We start from the raw sequence: 17,770 nt of genomic DNA, 5'->3' as shown, positions 1-17,770 counted from the left end.
ATTTAAAACATGCACATGCAAACACGTGTACTGAAGATGAGTTTCATGCACACTATAGTACCTGTAAACTCACACATAATCTGTATGCAGAGGGCACTCAGAGACCATCCATACACAAGTGATCCTAATGAGGAAAAAGGGAAAAACAGCACACACACACACCCACAGACACACACACTATTATGATGAATCTATAACAATGCAGAATGCGCTTTTGTCTCTGTAACTGTTGGCCTTTACTGCTCTGTAAAAAAGCCCCCATGCATTTTGGGAGTTTTTAAGAATTTCAGACGAACCATCCGTTTGACTGGTTGTTGAGGCCTAATGGTGCAGAGTGTTACCATTACAAAGAGTGATGACTTGAAAATGGCCCCACTAAAGGCAAAACTCTAACATTGAGCTGATTTGTTGCCCAGTTCTACCACTTAAATTTCAACCTTAAGAGAATATATTTGATGTACAGCCTGCTCCAGGAATCTGCTTTGTACAGTCACCTTTTCATTTTCTTGCATCACTATATCGTGCCTGCTCAATGACTGAACACATTTTGACTGTAACATAAGATGTGATGACTCAGTAGGATTTAACTGTTGACCCCATGAGATTAGCTGTATTTGAAGTGGTGGAACTGCCATTATTTCTCTTAAACGGCAACATAAACAGACAGACACAGCATAAATAATGCATTGAAGCTGCTAACATTCAGACCTAATTCAATGTGGTGATACATGTAGGCTTCAGTTCGACCCGGGTTTTGTGCTCCCATCATTGCCAAGAGTCATTTGACCCGTGTTCGAATGCCAAGTGTAAGCTTTCCCACTAAACATAAAAGCCGGGTGTTAGCACGTTTTTTGAGCAGTGGGAAAGGGGCCTAATAGTCTGGAGTTGTAATTAGCCACAGCATTACTCTCATTTATAACACTTTCCTGTTACTGAAACTAAATGTATGACTGTTAAAATGACAATTAAGAATATGTATCGCTCATGCATCCATTTATTGCACTCCTCTCCCCGTCATGTGATACACAAGAAGATACAACATTCTCAACCTGCATGGAAATACTTCCTACAAAACAAAATACTTCACAAACTTTGTTTACACATATACAGTGTAGAGAATGCTGTAATCAGTTATGTCCTACTTTACATACCATTTTAGTCTGAATTTAAGACAGGGTTTTTATTCAAGGTCTATACTTTTAAACAACAACATTTAGACGGCATTTCTTATCTGTGAAGCAAGTGTACCCCTCATGACTGAGGCCAGCCGTCAGTCACAACTACAGTGCTGGGGGGATGAAGATGGAGAGACACTGTGATCGTCTGGAACAAAATAGCTCAAAAGGAGGCCAAGTTAACCAACAAATGAGGCAGAGTTATGATGCCAATTATAAGATAATTGTTGTCACAGAGTGTAAAATCAGAAAATGGTGAGCGCAAAAAGATCACAGGCCACGGTAGTGCTGCATAGCCCTGCAGCTAGTGGTGGAGCTCCGTACCCCGTCCTCCTGCGCTCTCAGCAGGCTTGGTTAAGCTCCTGGGAATCCCCTAGAACTGGCCTGCCCTCCTCGTGCTTCTGTGTGTGTATGTTACCGAAAAACAGAACAAAGGTATGCCCTTTATCAGAGCTGTCATCCAGCTGTTTGAAGACTGCTCTATAAACAGACCACACTTCGATGCTTAATATTATACTGAAATATTGAAAGTCATTTTACATGATTGAAAATGTGACAATTTAATGTAAAACGGAATTTTATTTAAAAGGTACAAATTTTGTCTTAAAAAGTTCATCTTATATTTGGACCAATACGGGATTTTTTTTGGAGATTATTTTTTGCCGTTTTGCCTTTATTAGATCGGACAGTTAAGAGTGACAGGAAATATGGGGAAGGCAAAGTGGGGGATGACATGCATCAAAGGGCTGCGAGTCGGACTTGAACCCGCGGGCGATGTGTTGAGGACTTTGCCTCTGCGCAAGCAGCGCCTGCTCCACCATCTGAGCTAAACCAGCGCCCCCACACTTTACAATTTAATGAAATATTGGCTATATATGAAATGCTCAACAGATTAATTGTACTATTTTTTATAAATTATCTTGTCACTTAAAAAAGAAAAACTTATAAGAGGAGGGTCTACACTCAACAGACTCTGGCTTTTTCAATGCACCTGCAACATTTCTACCTGGAAGTGTAATTCCTAAAATGTTTATGTAAAGTATAAACCACGAGAGTGAGTGAGTCACCTTCGTTCCCAGCTTTAAACTTCCTCTTCTCGAGTTAATCTCAGCATGAAGAAACCAATTACAGCTGCTCTATTTTATCCATGTCAAAAAAATACTCTTCCTATGGCTTAAGCCCAAGTTTGAGCCCGATCAATTAAGTGTCAGCATTAATTCAAACGGATTCCATCCGGCAAATTTTGAAGTTTCTTTGTGCGCCTGTACTTGTTGAGGGGTCAGCCAAAGTTCAGACCTCAATCCACCCCGAGGGGAACGGTTTCACACCACAGACTTCTCTAGAACTGACCCACTTCTGCTATCTCTGCCTGCTGCATTCAATGGCTGGATTAAGTCTATCCACGGGACACTTTTGCATGTGTGTGTGTGTGTGTGTCTGTGTGTGAGAGTGAGAGAGCGTGCGTGTGTGCAATCCACCAGTGTGACTAACATGCTTGGCTGTTGCAGTCCGGCAGATTGAGAGACACCTACTGCTAGTTAAAGCCTTTGGTACCCCGGGGTCATCGGCTCGCTTCCTGCGCTGCTGCTGCTCGTATATGAGGAGATGGAAGGATAGGGTGAGGAAGACTGTGAGCGAGGTTAAAGTATCGTCACTGCGATGACATCTTTGTAACAATAGAAACTGATCGGCCTATCTTTTGATTTGTTAGAGATAATGCAGATCACACTTTGGTTTTATTAAACAAATGTCCTTACAGCTTTGATGAGAGCTCAGGACCCCTGCTGTACTCCAAATGATTTCGCTGTATCAAGTTGATTCTATGTGCAATAGTTTGGGGGTATGTTGTAAAGAAAACTGGTCAGTTTCCATTTCATTGGAAAATTCAAAACAGACAAATTAATAATTTTTTTTTGGGAGAGGGTAATTTCTGTGACCTAAAACCAGCCACATTTGGCTACTTTTGGGATCTAAGCAGGTGGAAATGGAATAACAATTTAATCGCAAATTCTTCTATTCTGCAAAAAAACAACCTAATGTGTGCCACTCTTGTGCCACTCTTGTGCCACCTTGGCGCAAGTATGTTCACTTTGAGCCAGAAAACAACTGCAGGTGCAAATAAATCATCAAGCGCCCACCACACGGCCGCCAAAAGTGGCGTTTTTACTGCGATTGCACTATTGCCAGTTACGCATGTAGCAGGAAAAATAAAGGCAGGTGAGTTTTGAGTAAAACAATTGTGACATGACGCCTTTGGTACTGCATGCTGTGTGGGAAAACATTAAAATCCAATCAGATCTAAAAATGTTTCACTTGTATTTAGCAAGTTACTTCAAGGCCGGTGTGTTAAAGTCAGCAACATCTGCGCACTAAAAATAACAAAATCACTGCCTTAAGGATGGAAAAGTAATGATGGGCTGGTAAGTAAACTGGCTGGCACTGGGATTGACCACAGGCAGTGATTTCTGAGAATGCAGGTGTGGATCTTGCTTCTGCATTAGATGGGTAATTGTGCTGATGAGGCTGTGAGGCAACGATTTCTGGCTCATGCATATGTTCCATCAGTATGCATGGGAAAAATCTTGATAGTGATATCTTAATTACAGCCACTTTCAAAACCATCTCCCCCCTCGTGCTAACAAGAGCTGCTTATAAAACATTCATTTTTTACATGACATCTTAAGCATACGTATATATGTTTTTATTATTGGTCACAAGAGAATTATGTCTGCAGGATAAACAAACTCCCACTGAGACAAAAAAGACTCATCATTTGCGCTGAACCCCCGGTAACCCCCGTCTTTTCTTCTCTCTTTTCTTTTTCATACTGGGGAGCAGCTGTCTCCCGCTCCTAAAATGTGCTTTCATTTATGACAAGTCTGCTCTTCAATCTCGGCCTGTGATGTGTTATCTGGGCCATGTCGTGCTATACATACCCTTTAATGACTAATTCAGTCTCTCGGCTTATGTACTAAAATAGAACACACACATATGAGGGAAAAAGGGAATTCAATTGAAATGTTGCAATGTCTGACAGGACTGTGCTCAAGGAGACAAAAAAAAAACCCAGAAAAGCGAAGGAAACATCAGAAGGTGTCGCTTGCTTTGTTTTCTGAGTGAGAGAGAGTGTGGTGTCGAGACAGGCAGAAGCTGTATGAATGTATGCAGGGTGCTGCTACGTTGGGGAATTATTTTTTTTTCAACTGTCTTTGATCACTTCCCGGCTTTGAAGTAACTCTCAGCGAAGGGGGAAAAAAAGCCAAGCAGAAGTCACCGAAAGTTCACATTGCAACTAGGCCTTGCAAAAAACTGCAATCTGCATAATTTATTCTTTAAACTGTTGAAATGCAAAGAGATGAGGAGATCTCTGGGTGCCAAACAAACCCCGCCCACCCCCACCAGCTTGACAACCCCAATTAAACACTCTCCCTCTCCACATTTGTTCTCAATTACAGCTTGAAGAGCGACGACACGAGGGCCTCTAATGCTCATCAAGTGACTGATTCAAAGAGAGACAGTGGAAGGTAAAGCAAACGATTAGGAGAAATATAACTGATCAGCATGCTTTTCTCCTCCTCAGATTATCATCAGTACAACACATTTCCGATATTAGGTCTGCATTCCTCAACAGTTATTGTTCTTTGTACATTTTGCTGATGATTGTTTGATTTCATGTGTTCATAAGGTTTGGCAGTTTTAAGCAGATTCCAGCTTGTTTATGAGTGTTCTTCACAACCCAACAAATATCAAACCAAATGCCAAAGACTAAAAGTAGACCTCCTCGACAGACGCAGAAGTACTTGTTGTCCAATATTTTTCAGCAGCAAATATGTATCTTGGCATCATAGTGTATTTTGAACTGATGTTGAACTTCTCAACCTTTATGCAACCCCAGCTTTAATCTAACTTAAATTCTCTTGAGCCACTAGTTTAATCTCTTACTCTACTGTTCTTACTGTGAAATAACAGACAACAGTAGATAGACATGTACACACAGCTTCTTCACTTACATCTTCATCATGATTGAGGGCCATTGCATCACACAGAACAGAGGATGGAGTACAGTAGCTCCGGTTCAACTATAGCACAATGCTCTTTCACAGCAGGGTTTTCTTTTCTCCAAGAGACAATGTCAACCATGCTCAAATTCCATGTTGCCTAGCCATCTAGGCAATAATATAACCTGATTTGAGGGACAATGTTACACTTGTTATTGAAACTTTTTCTTTATAAACAAAGCAAGACGCAAAACATTTGTGGAATCTGACTGAAGGCAGACAGGCCAGCTGTATTGCAAAAATCTGTGATAAATGGTGGAGCCACATTTCCAGCGTAATAGTCATCTTCTTCTATTTTCTACATCCTTTGCTGTCTAACAAAGGTATAAAGTAGAATACCCTGCAGCATTTTACTGAGTGTCTCCCCCACACCGGCAAGGTCACTGAGTGAGTCGGTGGCAGGTAGTGAAAGGTCAAGCTGCAGAATGAAGATGACCACCGAGTTCAGGGGGAAGTTCCTTCCATCCACCGCCCACTGCGGCCCACTAAACGACCTCCCTGGCCTGCTCCAGATGGTGGCCATTTTTCACAATGCCATATTGACTGAGGCCATTGACCCTGACTGCTTGGTCAACACCTATCAGTGGAACAAAGGAGCTCCACATGTTGAGAATTTATACGTGAATTTAAACTTAAGTTTAACAACTTCTCATTCTAAGTTGTATATGAGTCATATGTCAGCCTCTAACTGCAGTGAATATACACAGAATAGACACTGAAAATGTATTCAAAAATCCATTCTATGTTTCCTCTACCTCTGGTTCAACTTCAATCTCCTCTTCATGCTGTTCAAATGTGAAATGTGTTGTTCTTGTGGGGAAATGTGTGGATGTGTGGGTGTGAAAAGGGGATGTTTTCCATCTTTACCTATCCATGTTACCCATTAATTATCTTTGGTGGTCATTTTTGACCGGGAACACCACAGGCATTACAAAGTTGACTAAACCACATAAAATTCAACGTGATCAGCAATTTTATGTTTTCAAATGCCTAGTGTGGAGGATATCATAAGACCTTGAGGCAATCAAATGAAAAACACAATATTTATGATTGATGAAAGTTGTAAATTGATCAGATTTATCCCGAACACGACAGGAGGGTTTACCAGACGTGTATGGTTGGCTCCGGTTGTAACTCTTTATTGTCCTTGCTGGCGGTCGCTTTCCCTTTTAGACTGTTTGCCTTCATCTGAGCGTCAAATTTGTTTCTTTTTCTTTGGATTTTCACTAATTTTTGAAGTTGTATCTGCAGTCATCGCTCTTTTCTTTGTTTTTTCAGCCATTTCACCGTTTACCCGCAACACTTGCAGAGAGCGGAAAAGCAGCCACTTAGCTCCGGATACCCTCTCTGGTAGACCAGCCACTGCTGGGTGATGGAGAACGCATCACTAACTGGGCACCACTTGTGATTTTTTTTCCGCAAATGTCGCCACAGACACCCAGTCCATAATAATACTATAAACTGCAAATGCAAAGGATTTCATCAGTGGGCCAAAGGCTCAATCACCATTGTGTTACCTCATTCAATGATAGATAGTGACTTAACAGACATTTATTTACATGAAAATGTTTGAGATTATACCTCTTTTTTACATAATTGTAAAAACACTGTTGGATGTGGCCTGAGAGCTACAAATTACTTTGTCAATAACCGCTCCATTGTAATTATAAATGGACTTATATGGCGCTTTTCTAGTCTTGCGACCACTCAAACCACTTTTACACTACATGTCACATTCACCCATTCACACACACATTCATACACTGATGGCAGAGGCTGCTACGTAAAGTGCCCAACTGTCTTGCCACAGGACACTTTGACATTGTAGACTGAGGGAGCTGGGGATCGAGCCACCAACCTTCCGACTGGAAGACGACCGACTCTACCGCTGAGCCACAGCAACTTGTTGCACTTTTGACAATAAAGAGCTTAAACTCTGCTCCATATTGTACAAAATGGATCTCAATAAAGAAATGAAGTAAACAGAGCAGCACCACTGAAATAAGAAGTTGATGTTGCATTTTTAAAGAGTTCAGTTTCAGCAATTAGCCAAATTTTCTTTTAATTAAACCTAATGAAATGTTTCATTTGTCAAATGTAATTTGTTTTCCAATACTATTGAGTTGTCACAATGGGAAACTTTTCCCTAAAAAGCAAATTAACCATCTGCAATAATTTAATTGTTCTGCACTTGAAGTTACCCAACGATCCTGTCAATGATTTTTCCATTCTGACAAAAACACAATTTCCTAAATGCTGGAAGTTTTGTGCATACGTAGTCATAAAACAATGGGGACATGATGTAACCTGCATGCTAATGGCATCACAAAAGTCTTGTTCGGTCTTGTTGTATAATGTTTAATCTCATATGTATGTAGACTTTCTATTTCACGAGAATATTTCTTTTATTGATCCACAACTCCTTGTATCACATTTATTCATTCAGCTGTATCCTTCGGTGTTGGCTGATTAATCTATTTTTCAGATTAAATGTTTTAGCGAATAATAATGTCTACTGAATGTGCGTAATATACAGTGATTTTCACTATACATGTATGACAGACAAAGGAGCAGTGGAGCTGACAGCAGCTATTTACACTGGACAGAATTCAAGCCACATCAAGCCTTTGGCAGGGAGACTCCACTCCTTTCAGTGGTACGCTGAGCTTAATGATAACTCGGGGGAAATACGCATTAGCATACCGTCAGCGTTCAAAGAGCTTTCAATTATAGTCTTTGTGTTAGCTGCAAGAGCAAATGCAAACACAATGACTGAGTTGACGACAAACAAAAAGCCATGCGTTCAGGTTCATCTATACTCCAGAATGTACATTCACCTAAGCATAATGTATGAAGGAGAGTGAGTGCTAATAGTCTGTTAACTGATGGTATATTTGTAACATGTCTCTGGTCTGATTAGAAATGCTCTCTTTTACTGATGTCTGGGACAAAGAGGAGATGTCTCCATGCGGTAAAGGAGAAACTGGAGACTGCCTTTGATATACCTCAGCTCTGCCCTTAAGAAGACAGACTTGTCCTTTAGAACTGTGTGTCTCTGTTGATGCAGAATGAAGTGGGGTTAAATTTATCTGACAATTTGCGAGTCGCTACCAGCACACACAAACAGGCAACACACACACACACACACACACACACACACACACACACACACACACACACACACACACACACACACACACACACTCGCTCTCTTGCCAGACACTCCCAATTAAGCCCGAAGAACCATGCTTGTTAAACTAAAACCATCCTTTTCTGAAATGTCACAGTGTCTCCCTGCAGTGTGGCCCATCTGTAAACAGCTCTGTTGCCGATGCCAGCCTGAGCCCCCTGGTGTGTCTCCTTGTGTGTGTTTGTTAGAGCATGTTTTGTGAGAGCAAAATGTTGTCTTGCTTGAGTGCATTTTTGGGGCTTTTGTGTGTGTTGTGTTTGTTGTTGACCATGATGCCAGGTGGTTTGGCATGCGGAACGGGCTGTTGTGTCTTTGCCTAAGTGCGTGTGTGTGAATCATTATGTGTGCCTGAGCATCCTCCCCCTCTTGTGTGAGTGTGACATCTCATTTGGCGGGCTGACAGGTTGAAGGATATGTGCTGTAATTGTTGTCTGACTGTCTTCGTGCTGTAATTGAAAATGTCTTATAAGTGAAACTTTCTTCAGGGTGTTTATACCGACATGCCAATTAACATTAGCGCTGCTGTTTCTGTTAGCAGCCCAATTACCTGTGTGTAGCTCACCTTTGACACCTGATGTGGATCCAGTGTCATGTTGGATTGAGTAAAAACAGAGCACAATTTTGGATATGAATATTTGAAGATACCAAAGTAAAACAGTTTGATCTCATAAAAATGTGATGAATCTTTTAGCTTAACAAGGCTGCTTGTCTGGTACATACACAAAAGGTCTGCTGCTTCATAGTGATACAAACTTTGAAAGGGTTCAGAATTCTTCCGCTACAATCTTTACTTAAACAGAAAAAATGGTCAGATTACACAAATCTTCACTTCATTGGCTCCTTATTCAGAGTCAGAGTCAGATTTTACTTTAAGGTTCTTCTCTTTATTTGACTCTTCTTACCAGTCCGACTTAATTAAACCTTTAATGCCTCTTGTGCGCTCTGCTCACAGAATACAGGGCACCTGTCTGTTCGTAGAGCTAAAAAGAAATCAACCAGCTGCAGGGCCTTTTCCTTTAGAGCCTCCTTCCTTTGCAATAACCTCCAAGTTAAAATCAATCTGACTCCATTTAGGCCTTTATATGCAAACTTAAAGCCTTTTTTTGCCTCAAGTTTCAATTAATACTCATACTTTGATTAGAGCATAACTACTTATCACTACTCAGTTCACATTGATCTATCAAACCTATTATTCGTCCTGTATATGTCAGCCTCTAACTCTGTCAGTGCTCCTCTGTGGTGTTTTCTTTTCTCAGATATTCTGCAGGTAGAGTAGGTGGAGCCAGTTTACCTGAAGTCTTGCACCTGGAAAGATTGGGCCATGGCTATTTAAACTAACCAATTCTCTTTCTTTCTCTCTTTCTAAGATAATGTTTTTTTTGACAAGCAGATTCTTGTATGAGGTCTTTTTTGTATTCATTTTAAATATTATATTTTTGAAATAACTTTAAATTCTGTATGGTCTCCGTCCTTGTTGACCTGTGACACCAATAAAACTGTGAACTTTCTAATAACGTCAAATTTCCATGACCCCCCCGACTTTGTTTCTGTTCCCTCAGGCCTGTGACGAGTGTCAGTCTGGCCTCTTCCTACCAGGTGTTCATGGTGGAGAGGAGCTTGTATGGTTCAAATTCCACTTAGCGATCCATAGGGTTACTCAAGTTCACCTGGATCCATACGTCACATGTAGAAACAGAAATGTTATCATTGAGATTAAGAAAAAAGCTGGCACGCTCAACTCAAAAACTACAATAGGATTATCGGTGCCGACTCGAAGATAACGGAGTAAGCACAGTCAGCACTCGCAATAAAGTCTTTAACTTTTAATGCATAAACAGCAGCTACATCACTGAGATTACACTGTGATTTTGTTGGTCTGTTTTTACACAAAACATCTATTACAAGTCTGTCAGTCAGTATGTAGCTTTAACTTTTTCAAGGTTTTGTTTTGTGTGAGCTTTCCTTGCATGAATCCAGAGTCTAAGGACAGAGGCCTTGGCACGCTGCAAAGATTGTAAAACCCCCTAAGGCAAATTATGATTTGGGAATTTGGGCTGCATAAATAACACCTGACAACAGAGCTGGCTTTTTTTCTCTCCACTGAAATGCTTTGTGTTATGTATTCAAAATTGAATGGACTATAATAATACAAGTCAAGTAATAAAATGTCACAGCATGTTGTATTAGTTTCATTCCTTGGGGGTATTCATCTTTCTTTAATACGTGACGTACACAGTCACCGTGTGGCACAGCATTATTTTAAAATGTAAATAAATTGCTCTTACTTACTGCTGCAGCCCAACACAAGGGAGGACCACTTTATTTTAACAAAAAAACAAACAGTGCCCGGCAACTAACGCAGTGACGCACGCACATATAAATAAACACACACAAACACACTGTGATTACATTATTCATAGCGCTGCAGAGAGCTCTCGCACAGTGTCCAACAAACACACACGACCTGCTGTAAACACTGAGTGGGAACAACATCAGCTAGATTGTCTTACAGTGAGAGCGATGGAGACAGATTGTGTGTGTGTAAGTGAGAGAGAGAGAGACTCAATGCATGTGTTTGTCAATCATTTAGGTCGAGCAAGGCGTCTACCTGCATTAACACCAAGGATTGCACTTATTGACGTTTTGGTCTTTGTGAGTGTGTGTGAGTGTGTGTGTGTGTGTGTGCGTGTTTGTGTGTGTACTGCAGATTTAGGCATACCCGAGGCTTGCCTACAGTTCTGGTAGCTGGGAGGGAGGGAGTGCCAAGGAGGAGGTCAGGGCATACAGTATATCATACTTTATACCTTTACACCATAATACACAATGCATACACAGTGTGTGTTACAGGCACACACACACACATTAGGTTTTAACTGAAAGAAGAATATGACTTATAACAGGATATTATTTTCAGCACCACACAATGTCCCTTTACATGTGTGTGTAAATTATGCAATAGTGCAGCCTATAAACAAAATAGTGTTGTTACAATCCAAAGAACATTGCTCATCTCCACCTCTAACAAAAGGTGTGGAGACGAAACTACTTAATGGAGATAAATTGTGTGAGGTTACTTTAGAGAGAAGCAGCTCTTTCTCTGCCTCCCTCAGCTCTTTCTCTCTCAGTCTCTGCTGCCTCTCTGTAGAGGGAAAGTGCAGCACCCTGACTGAACCTTTGCTGCCAGTTGAGGTTTATGTAGCCTAGATAAAGTAAAATGCTGCTTTAAAGATAAAGAGCTAAAAAAACATCTTAAGTAAGACTATGACATCAATTATTTAAACACACACTGAACAAATTACTCAGAATATTCCATCCAAAGCAGCGGGTCTTTCAGGCTTAACACACGTTAAAAGGGCTTCACTGAAACAGCCCTGGTTAGGGTCACAAACAACCTGTTAATGTCAGCTGATGACGGCTCCCCATCTCTTCTCATCCTCCTTGACCTGACTGCAGCATTTGACACTGTCCTAAACTGTCTGCACTGCACCATTGGACTCTCTGATTCTGCCCTAAGCTGGTTTAAATCCCACCTCTCTGGAAGATCAGAATAGGTTGCGTTGGGAGGCACAAAGTCCCAGACACACCCTGTCACCTGTGGAGTCCGCCAAGGATCGCCCTCCCTGATGTGGAAAAACTTCTACACGCCTTTGTCTCCTCAAGGCTTCTCATCGGGATTCTGATGACAGAGCGTAAATTTGACCACGTCACACCCATCCTCCACTCACTACACTGGATTTCATATCTCTCTCAGGATCAAATACAAAATCTCCCTACTTACTCATCAGTGCATCACACACACACCTCAAGAAACTGCCAAAACAAACCTCCACTCTGAAAACTCCTACCGTCTCCATCCCCCCAGGAGTAAGCTCCACACTATGGGGGATCGGGCCTTCCACTCTGCCGCTCCACGCCTGTGGCATGCCCTCCCTGACCCCCTGAAGTCACCACAGAGTGTTGAAACTTTGAAAAAAGGACTCAAAACCTTCCTCTTTAAAAGAGCCTTTTCTTAATACGACTTTACTTGTTGTTTTTATTGCTTGCTTTTCTTATTACCTGTTGTTTTTATTCTTCTTTTCCACTTCATGCCAATTAACTGATGATTGAGAACCAGTTAAGAATGTAACAACCATATGTTAATGTTTCAAATGCAATAAATGCCCATAAATGTCTGACAGTGGCAAAGCTATAAATAGCTCCTATTAAACTTGTGTTCTTTAACACCATGATCCAGCAAAGACTGCGATCATCAAGAGGTCCGATGTGAAGCATGACCTCTGCTTTAATCCTCCCCCCTCAAAATCCCATGACCCAGCAGTATCACTATCTTTTTGCATTGTAGCAGAGTTGGTGTTGCTGAACACCACTCGATAGCCAACATTCATGGATTCTATGCTTTTTCTTACCAAAGCAGACATGAATCATTTAGCAGATGGACACCAGCAGTATTCAGTTTCCTCATCCACCTCTGTGTGTCTCATAACATGCAGAGGTGTTTTTTAGTGCAATACATTAGGTATTGATGTGTAAATGTCACCTGTTGATTACTGGAATAGTGCAAAACCATTGGAAGGACCATGCATTATGCATCATATGCAGGCTCAGGCAGTCAGTCCTTTTGTGTGTGCTCAAGAGCAAGTAAGAGGGGAGTACACTCACAAGAACATGTTCATACTACAACTAGTCAAAAACTTCACATGGCAGGCGTTTATGAGCATATGGGTCGGCTATAAATAAACTGCTGTCTCATTTGAGTCATTTGATCATATTATGCTTCATATTTAAGTCTCTTAACCACATTGGCAATTGTAGATTCAAGTTCTTAAAGAATCTCAAATCATCCTATTTGTTCTGCAAATCTGCACTCACATCAGGAAAGCAGGAAATGCATGCCTAAATGAAGAGGTTCCATCTATACACATGGAGGAGTATGCCAGTTTTAACCCAGGTCAAGGGGTTATTGTAGCTGCTATACGATTCACTCTAGCCCCACTGCAGCACCCTGACACTCCAAACTTCATCTAGGAAATGAATAGGGAACAGAGTACTATTGTGACTAAAGCACTGGTTGGTGAGCAGGTCCTTATTTCCTACCTCAGTGGAGCTTAAAGCCCCTTATGTAAACTTCACACAACTCATCTTCTCTCTGTAAAGTGTGTAACTGTGTGTTTGTTACATAACTGCAGCTGAGTTGGTGTTAGGGGTTATCCGAGGAAATGATTTAAATACTAAAGTGATGTAGGGCACTATTTTGAGACCTGAACAAAGTAATGTGATATGGAGAACCTTAGCCCACACCTCTCTGTTGCATTTATTGAGTGAAGATACTTTGACCATAGAGAATTATTCCTCTATAGCCTCTCTCCTGCGCAACGCTTTCAGGATGGAAATGCTGTAATTGGCTTCTATTAGAGATGCATTTAACATAACATTTCAGGCATTAACCATTGCTCTTGTTTAGAGTAACTTATATGAAGTGCATGAGCGGCAAATAAGCAACAAGAGAGGGTCAAAGGTCAACAAACGGTAGCACTGTGCTTTTAAAACACTCATCAAAGATGCTATTACACTAAAATCATACATCATTCAAACCTGACATTACATTCAGGCCTAGTCAAGCAGCCATAGCATTTAAAAGAGCAGGTGTTGTAGGCTGGGAATTGAAGCCTAGGTTTAGCAAGCCACCTCAGTCTTTCTCCCTCAATGCCCTAGGCGCTCCGGTGGTACCTTGTGCGGAGCATTTTAATAACGACGCTTGTTTGAATCCTGGAACAATGAGCAGGGGCTGCATTTCAGGGCTGACATTGCAGTAAAATGCCATCACATTGCCCAGAGGGCTGAACTTAACCCGACTGTGAAATCTGCTTCTTACAGAGAGAGGGAGAGAGAGGGTGGCGAGGGTAGAACCGGGGGATGCAAATTATTGTATATACGGGACAATAAGGATTCTGATGCTGAGGGGACCATGATGTGGTTGCTGTAAGCGCATCCAAGACTGATTAAAGGTAAATTGTTGAATACCACCTCTTGTTTTGGATATTAAACACTGTAACATACTTTCAAAGTGCATATTTAAATGTTCCACATGGCCTTTCAGAGAACCTCTTTGGTTTAGGTTGAATGTAATGGGTTGCAACACAACAATTATCTGTAGGATAAAGAGCAAGCCTGCTGATAATACCTGTCTCGAAAGCAAACTCGCACATTTATGAAAATAGGAAAAAACAATAAAAGGACAGACATGAAGTAGCCACTTTGGCCATTTTAGAGTCGGGCTCTAATCACAGCTGTAGTTTAACCCCTGGCCTGTTGATTGCGATGCAGCTGCGAGCGCAGCTGGGAAACCTTGCAGACCCATGTCACAAAATGAATCGTAATCAACTCTACGAGGACATCTGGTTCTGGATGGCGGGAGAAAGGCAGTGAGTAGTCCTCAAATCATTTTTCAAAAGAGCACTAAGCAAGGCTGTATTTGCAGTGGTGTTGGATGGATGGATGTCTTTTGGAGGGCAACAAAACAACACTCAGTTATTCAATTTGTGTTACTACTTCCATCTTTTGAGCATCTTCAAGACCTCATTCTCTTTATTTGGATCAGACAAATGTCAGCCAGATACAGATGAAAGATTTGGCATTGAGTCCACCTGGCGCCTTTCTTGGAGTTCCAGTATCTTTCTTTATTTTCAGTTGGAGGTCCATAGCAATGTTTTTTTGCACTCTGGAATTCACAGTGAGTGATGCTACCAGCGATAACCCATCAGAGAGTCGAGGATCAAACTGCTACCAAGCCAGCCGAGGTAATCTGACCCACCAAGGTAGACCCTGAGACAGCGGGTGGTAGACCCGATCACACACACAGACAAACGCCATTTCTCTGTAAATCACATCATTGCACACTCACAGCACACTTTAGCAAAAACACAGCGCCAACCGCATTTACTGACAAATTCTCTGGTGAGTTCTGATAGTCTGATCTTTAGATTTCACACAGCACTAGAGGACATTGCACTTATGCATTACACCAATCCAGATATTGTGACGGAGAATTAAATGTATTTTTTTTATGATAATGCTTAAATGGTAGAACCCAATACCATAGATATGCCTACATGCACATTATATATAAACCGTTTGCCGGTATACTACTTCAACCCTTAGCTAGCCATAATGAAGAGGACAGAGTATAATGAAGAGGAAGGTGATGACAAGCAGAGGGAATGAAGGGAACAGGTGCGAGACAAAGCCTTTGAGAAAAATCTTTGATGTGTGACAGCACAGCAAACGAGTGAGTGTATGCATACAGTATATGGATTATAAGAGACTGTAAATAGATTGTAGTACATGCATGCATTGTTAAAATGTCTGAAGCAAATTGAAATAATTGCAATATGACTTCAATCCAGACTTCTACCTACCTACAGTCCATCCTTCCCTGCTGCCTGCACTTCAAACCTTGACAGAAATAAAACCCTGTAGACATTTCATCAGCCACTTCAGCTACATTGCTTGTCTATCTGACTGTCTGATGCATCAATATGATGCTTTTAAGTGAGTCGAAAAAGAAACTGACCTCCTGGCCCGGTAACTATATCATATAGAAAGGAAGAGTCGAGCCGCAATCATATTTAATGAAGTAGACGGGAGATATCAGCGTCCTACCGGGTTTTCACCTTACTTTTCAGACAACAAATAGTGCTGACGTATACTGTCAGTCTAAGTTTCAAGTTGAAAATTCTTTAAAATGACTTTTGTGTCAGTTTCCAGATGGTAAACACTCTTAAACATGCTTTTCATCCTTGACTTTAGTAGCAAACTTATCAGCTCCCCTTGCATGCACAAAATCCAATAATAAGTTTACAGCTATTAAATGACTTGAGGTTGGTACTTTGACATAATTGAAGCATATATAATAACTGACATGGACGACACTCTAAACTATAACCAGTTTCTCTAACATGATCCTCAGTATTGGAAGACTTGATGGAGTTTCTTTCGTCTCAAAAAAATGCTGCATTGATGGATGAAAAGCAAAATTAAAGATAGACAGTTTGGAAAACTCACCACCACATGATCCATCGATCTCCTCATATCCAACGCTGCAGACACATCTTCCCAAGGGAACCAACCAGTCTCCATCAGCTCCACAGAACAGTTTGGGGGTGTCTCTTTCTTCAGCATGGTCAATACATGCCCCCCTCACCTCCACCAATGAGGAAGAGTCAACCCGAGGAACTGTGTCTGGAAATGAGGCCAGGTTCCTCAGTGTGAATGGACATTTCTTATAGTAAACCCTCACTGAAACCAAGGCAATGCAGGCACCAATGTCCTGAAATGCCAAATAGAAGCCCTTCCTGGTCATGGGCCCCACCTCTCGCACTTCAGTGTTGAGCTTGAGGATGCGATCCCCAAGATCCATCTGAGTGAAGCTCTCATCGGCAGCAATGGTGTCGATCTTCGTGTACTGAGCGGGCTTGAATTTGACACCATGAGCCTCATCAGTCTCATGGTAGAAGAGGTTAAAGGTCTCCTTACAGGTGCCAGACACCCAAGGGATGGAGTTGCAGTCTCGTAGGGTGAAGCGAAGCTCCACGTAGATCTTCTGGGCAGCCTGTCGAGAGATCCAGTTGGAGCGAAGCCAGTTGTTTTGGTTGGGCTCCATCACATTGCAAACCTGGAACGTATGGATGGGCCGGTTGTGCTCGTCCATCTCCGTGATGGCGTCCCACTAGTTATAAAATAAGAAGGGGAGGGGAGAGAAAATAAATCACAATTAAATGATAAGATCAACAGGCAAGTGTGTTCGATACAACAGTGATGGACAGAATAAAGAATAACCGGTTGCTTTTACTATTTAGACCATCGTTATCATGTGCCATGATTTCATTGGAATCCAAAATGTGTCTCTATTTTAAAGCATCAATGTGACCAACACATTTCATCAAATCCTCCTGACAGAAACCCTTTGTTGTAAGTGGAATTCTCAAGAAGTGAAGAAGCAGCATCATTTTTTTAAGTATCGTTCCCTAAGTGGCATACTGTAAATTCAACTGACAAAGCCCTCTAGTGGCCTAAAAATTCATTACAGAAGAAAGAGAAAAAAAGATGAAGTCCGAAGTCATTTTTAGAGTGCCATAATGTTGTGTAGGGGGGAGATCAGGTTGGATGGAGGGATGGATGGACACCTGGCGTAAAGCAGCACAGCGCAAGAGCCATTGCTATTTTCCACCCAACGCAATTGTCATTTTCACACCCAGCGCCCACGTTGTGTAAACTGCAAATGAACTTGCACCCACATTAGCGCCCATGGGCGTGTTGGTCTAAAATTGAAGAGTGGTCAAGCAAACAGG

The 17,770-nt window shown here is 41.5% G+C and overlaps 1 protein-coding gene across 1 annotated transcript in view; it reads right to left on the bottom strand.

The window, feature by feature from the left end:
* epha6 (eph receptor A6) overlaps positions 1 to 17,770 on the bottom strand; it is a 172,339-nt gene that overhangs the window by 110,915 nt on the left and 43,654 nt on the right. Inside the window, exon 3 of the mRNA XM_069663594.1 lies at positions 16,485 to 17,148. Within this exon, the coding sequence (XP_069519695.1) occupies positions 16,485 to 17,148 (664 nt within the window). The remainder of the gene's footprint in view (positions 1 to 16,484; positions 17,149 to 17,770) is intronic.

Source organism: Semicossyphus pulcher, unplaced genomic scaffold (genome assembly GCF_022749685.1).
Source record: "Semicossyphus pulcher isolate SPU_LCO1_2020_fin unplaced genomic scaffold, fSemPul1.0.p SCAF_15, whole genome shotgun sequence".
Lineage (NCBI taxonomy): Eukaryota > Metazoa > Chordata > Actinopteri > Labriformes > Labridae > Semicossyphus > Semicossyphus pulcher.
This window is presented reverse-complemented; position numbering and strand designations above follow the sequence as displayed.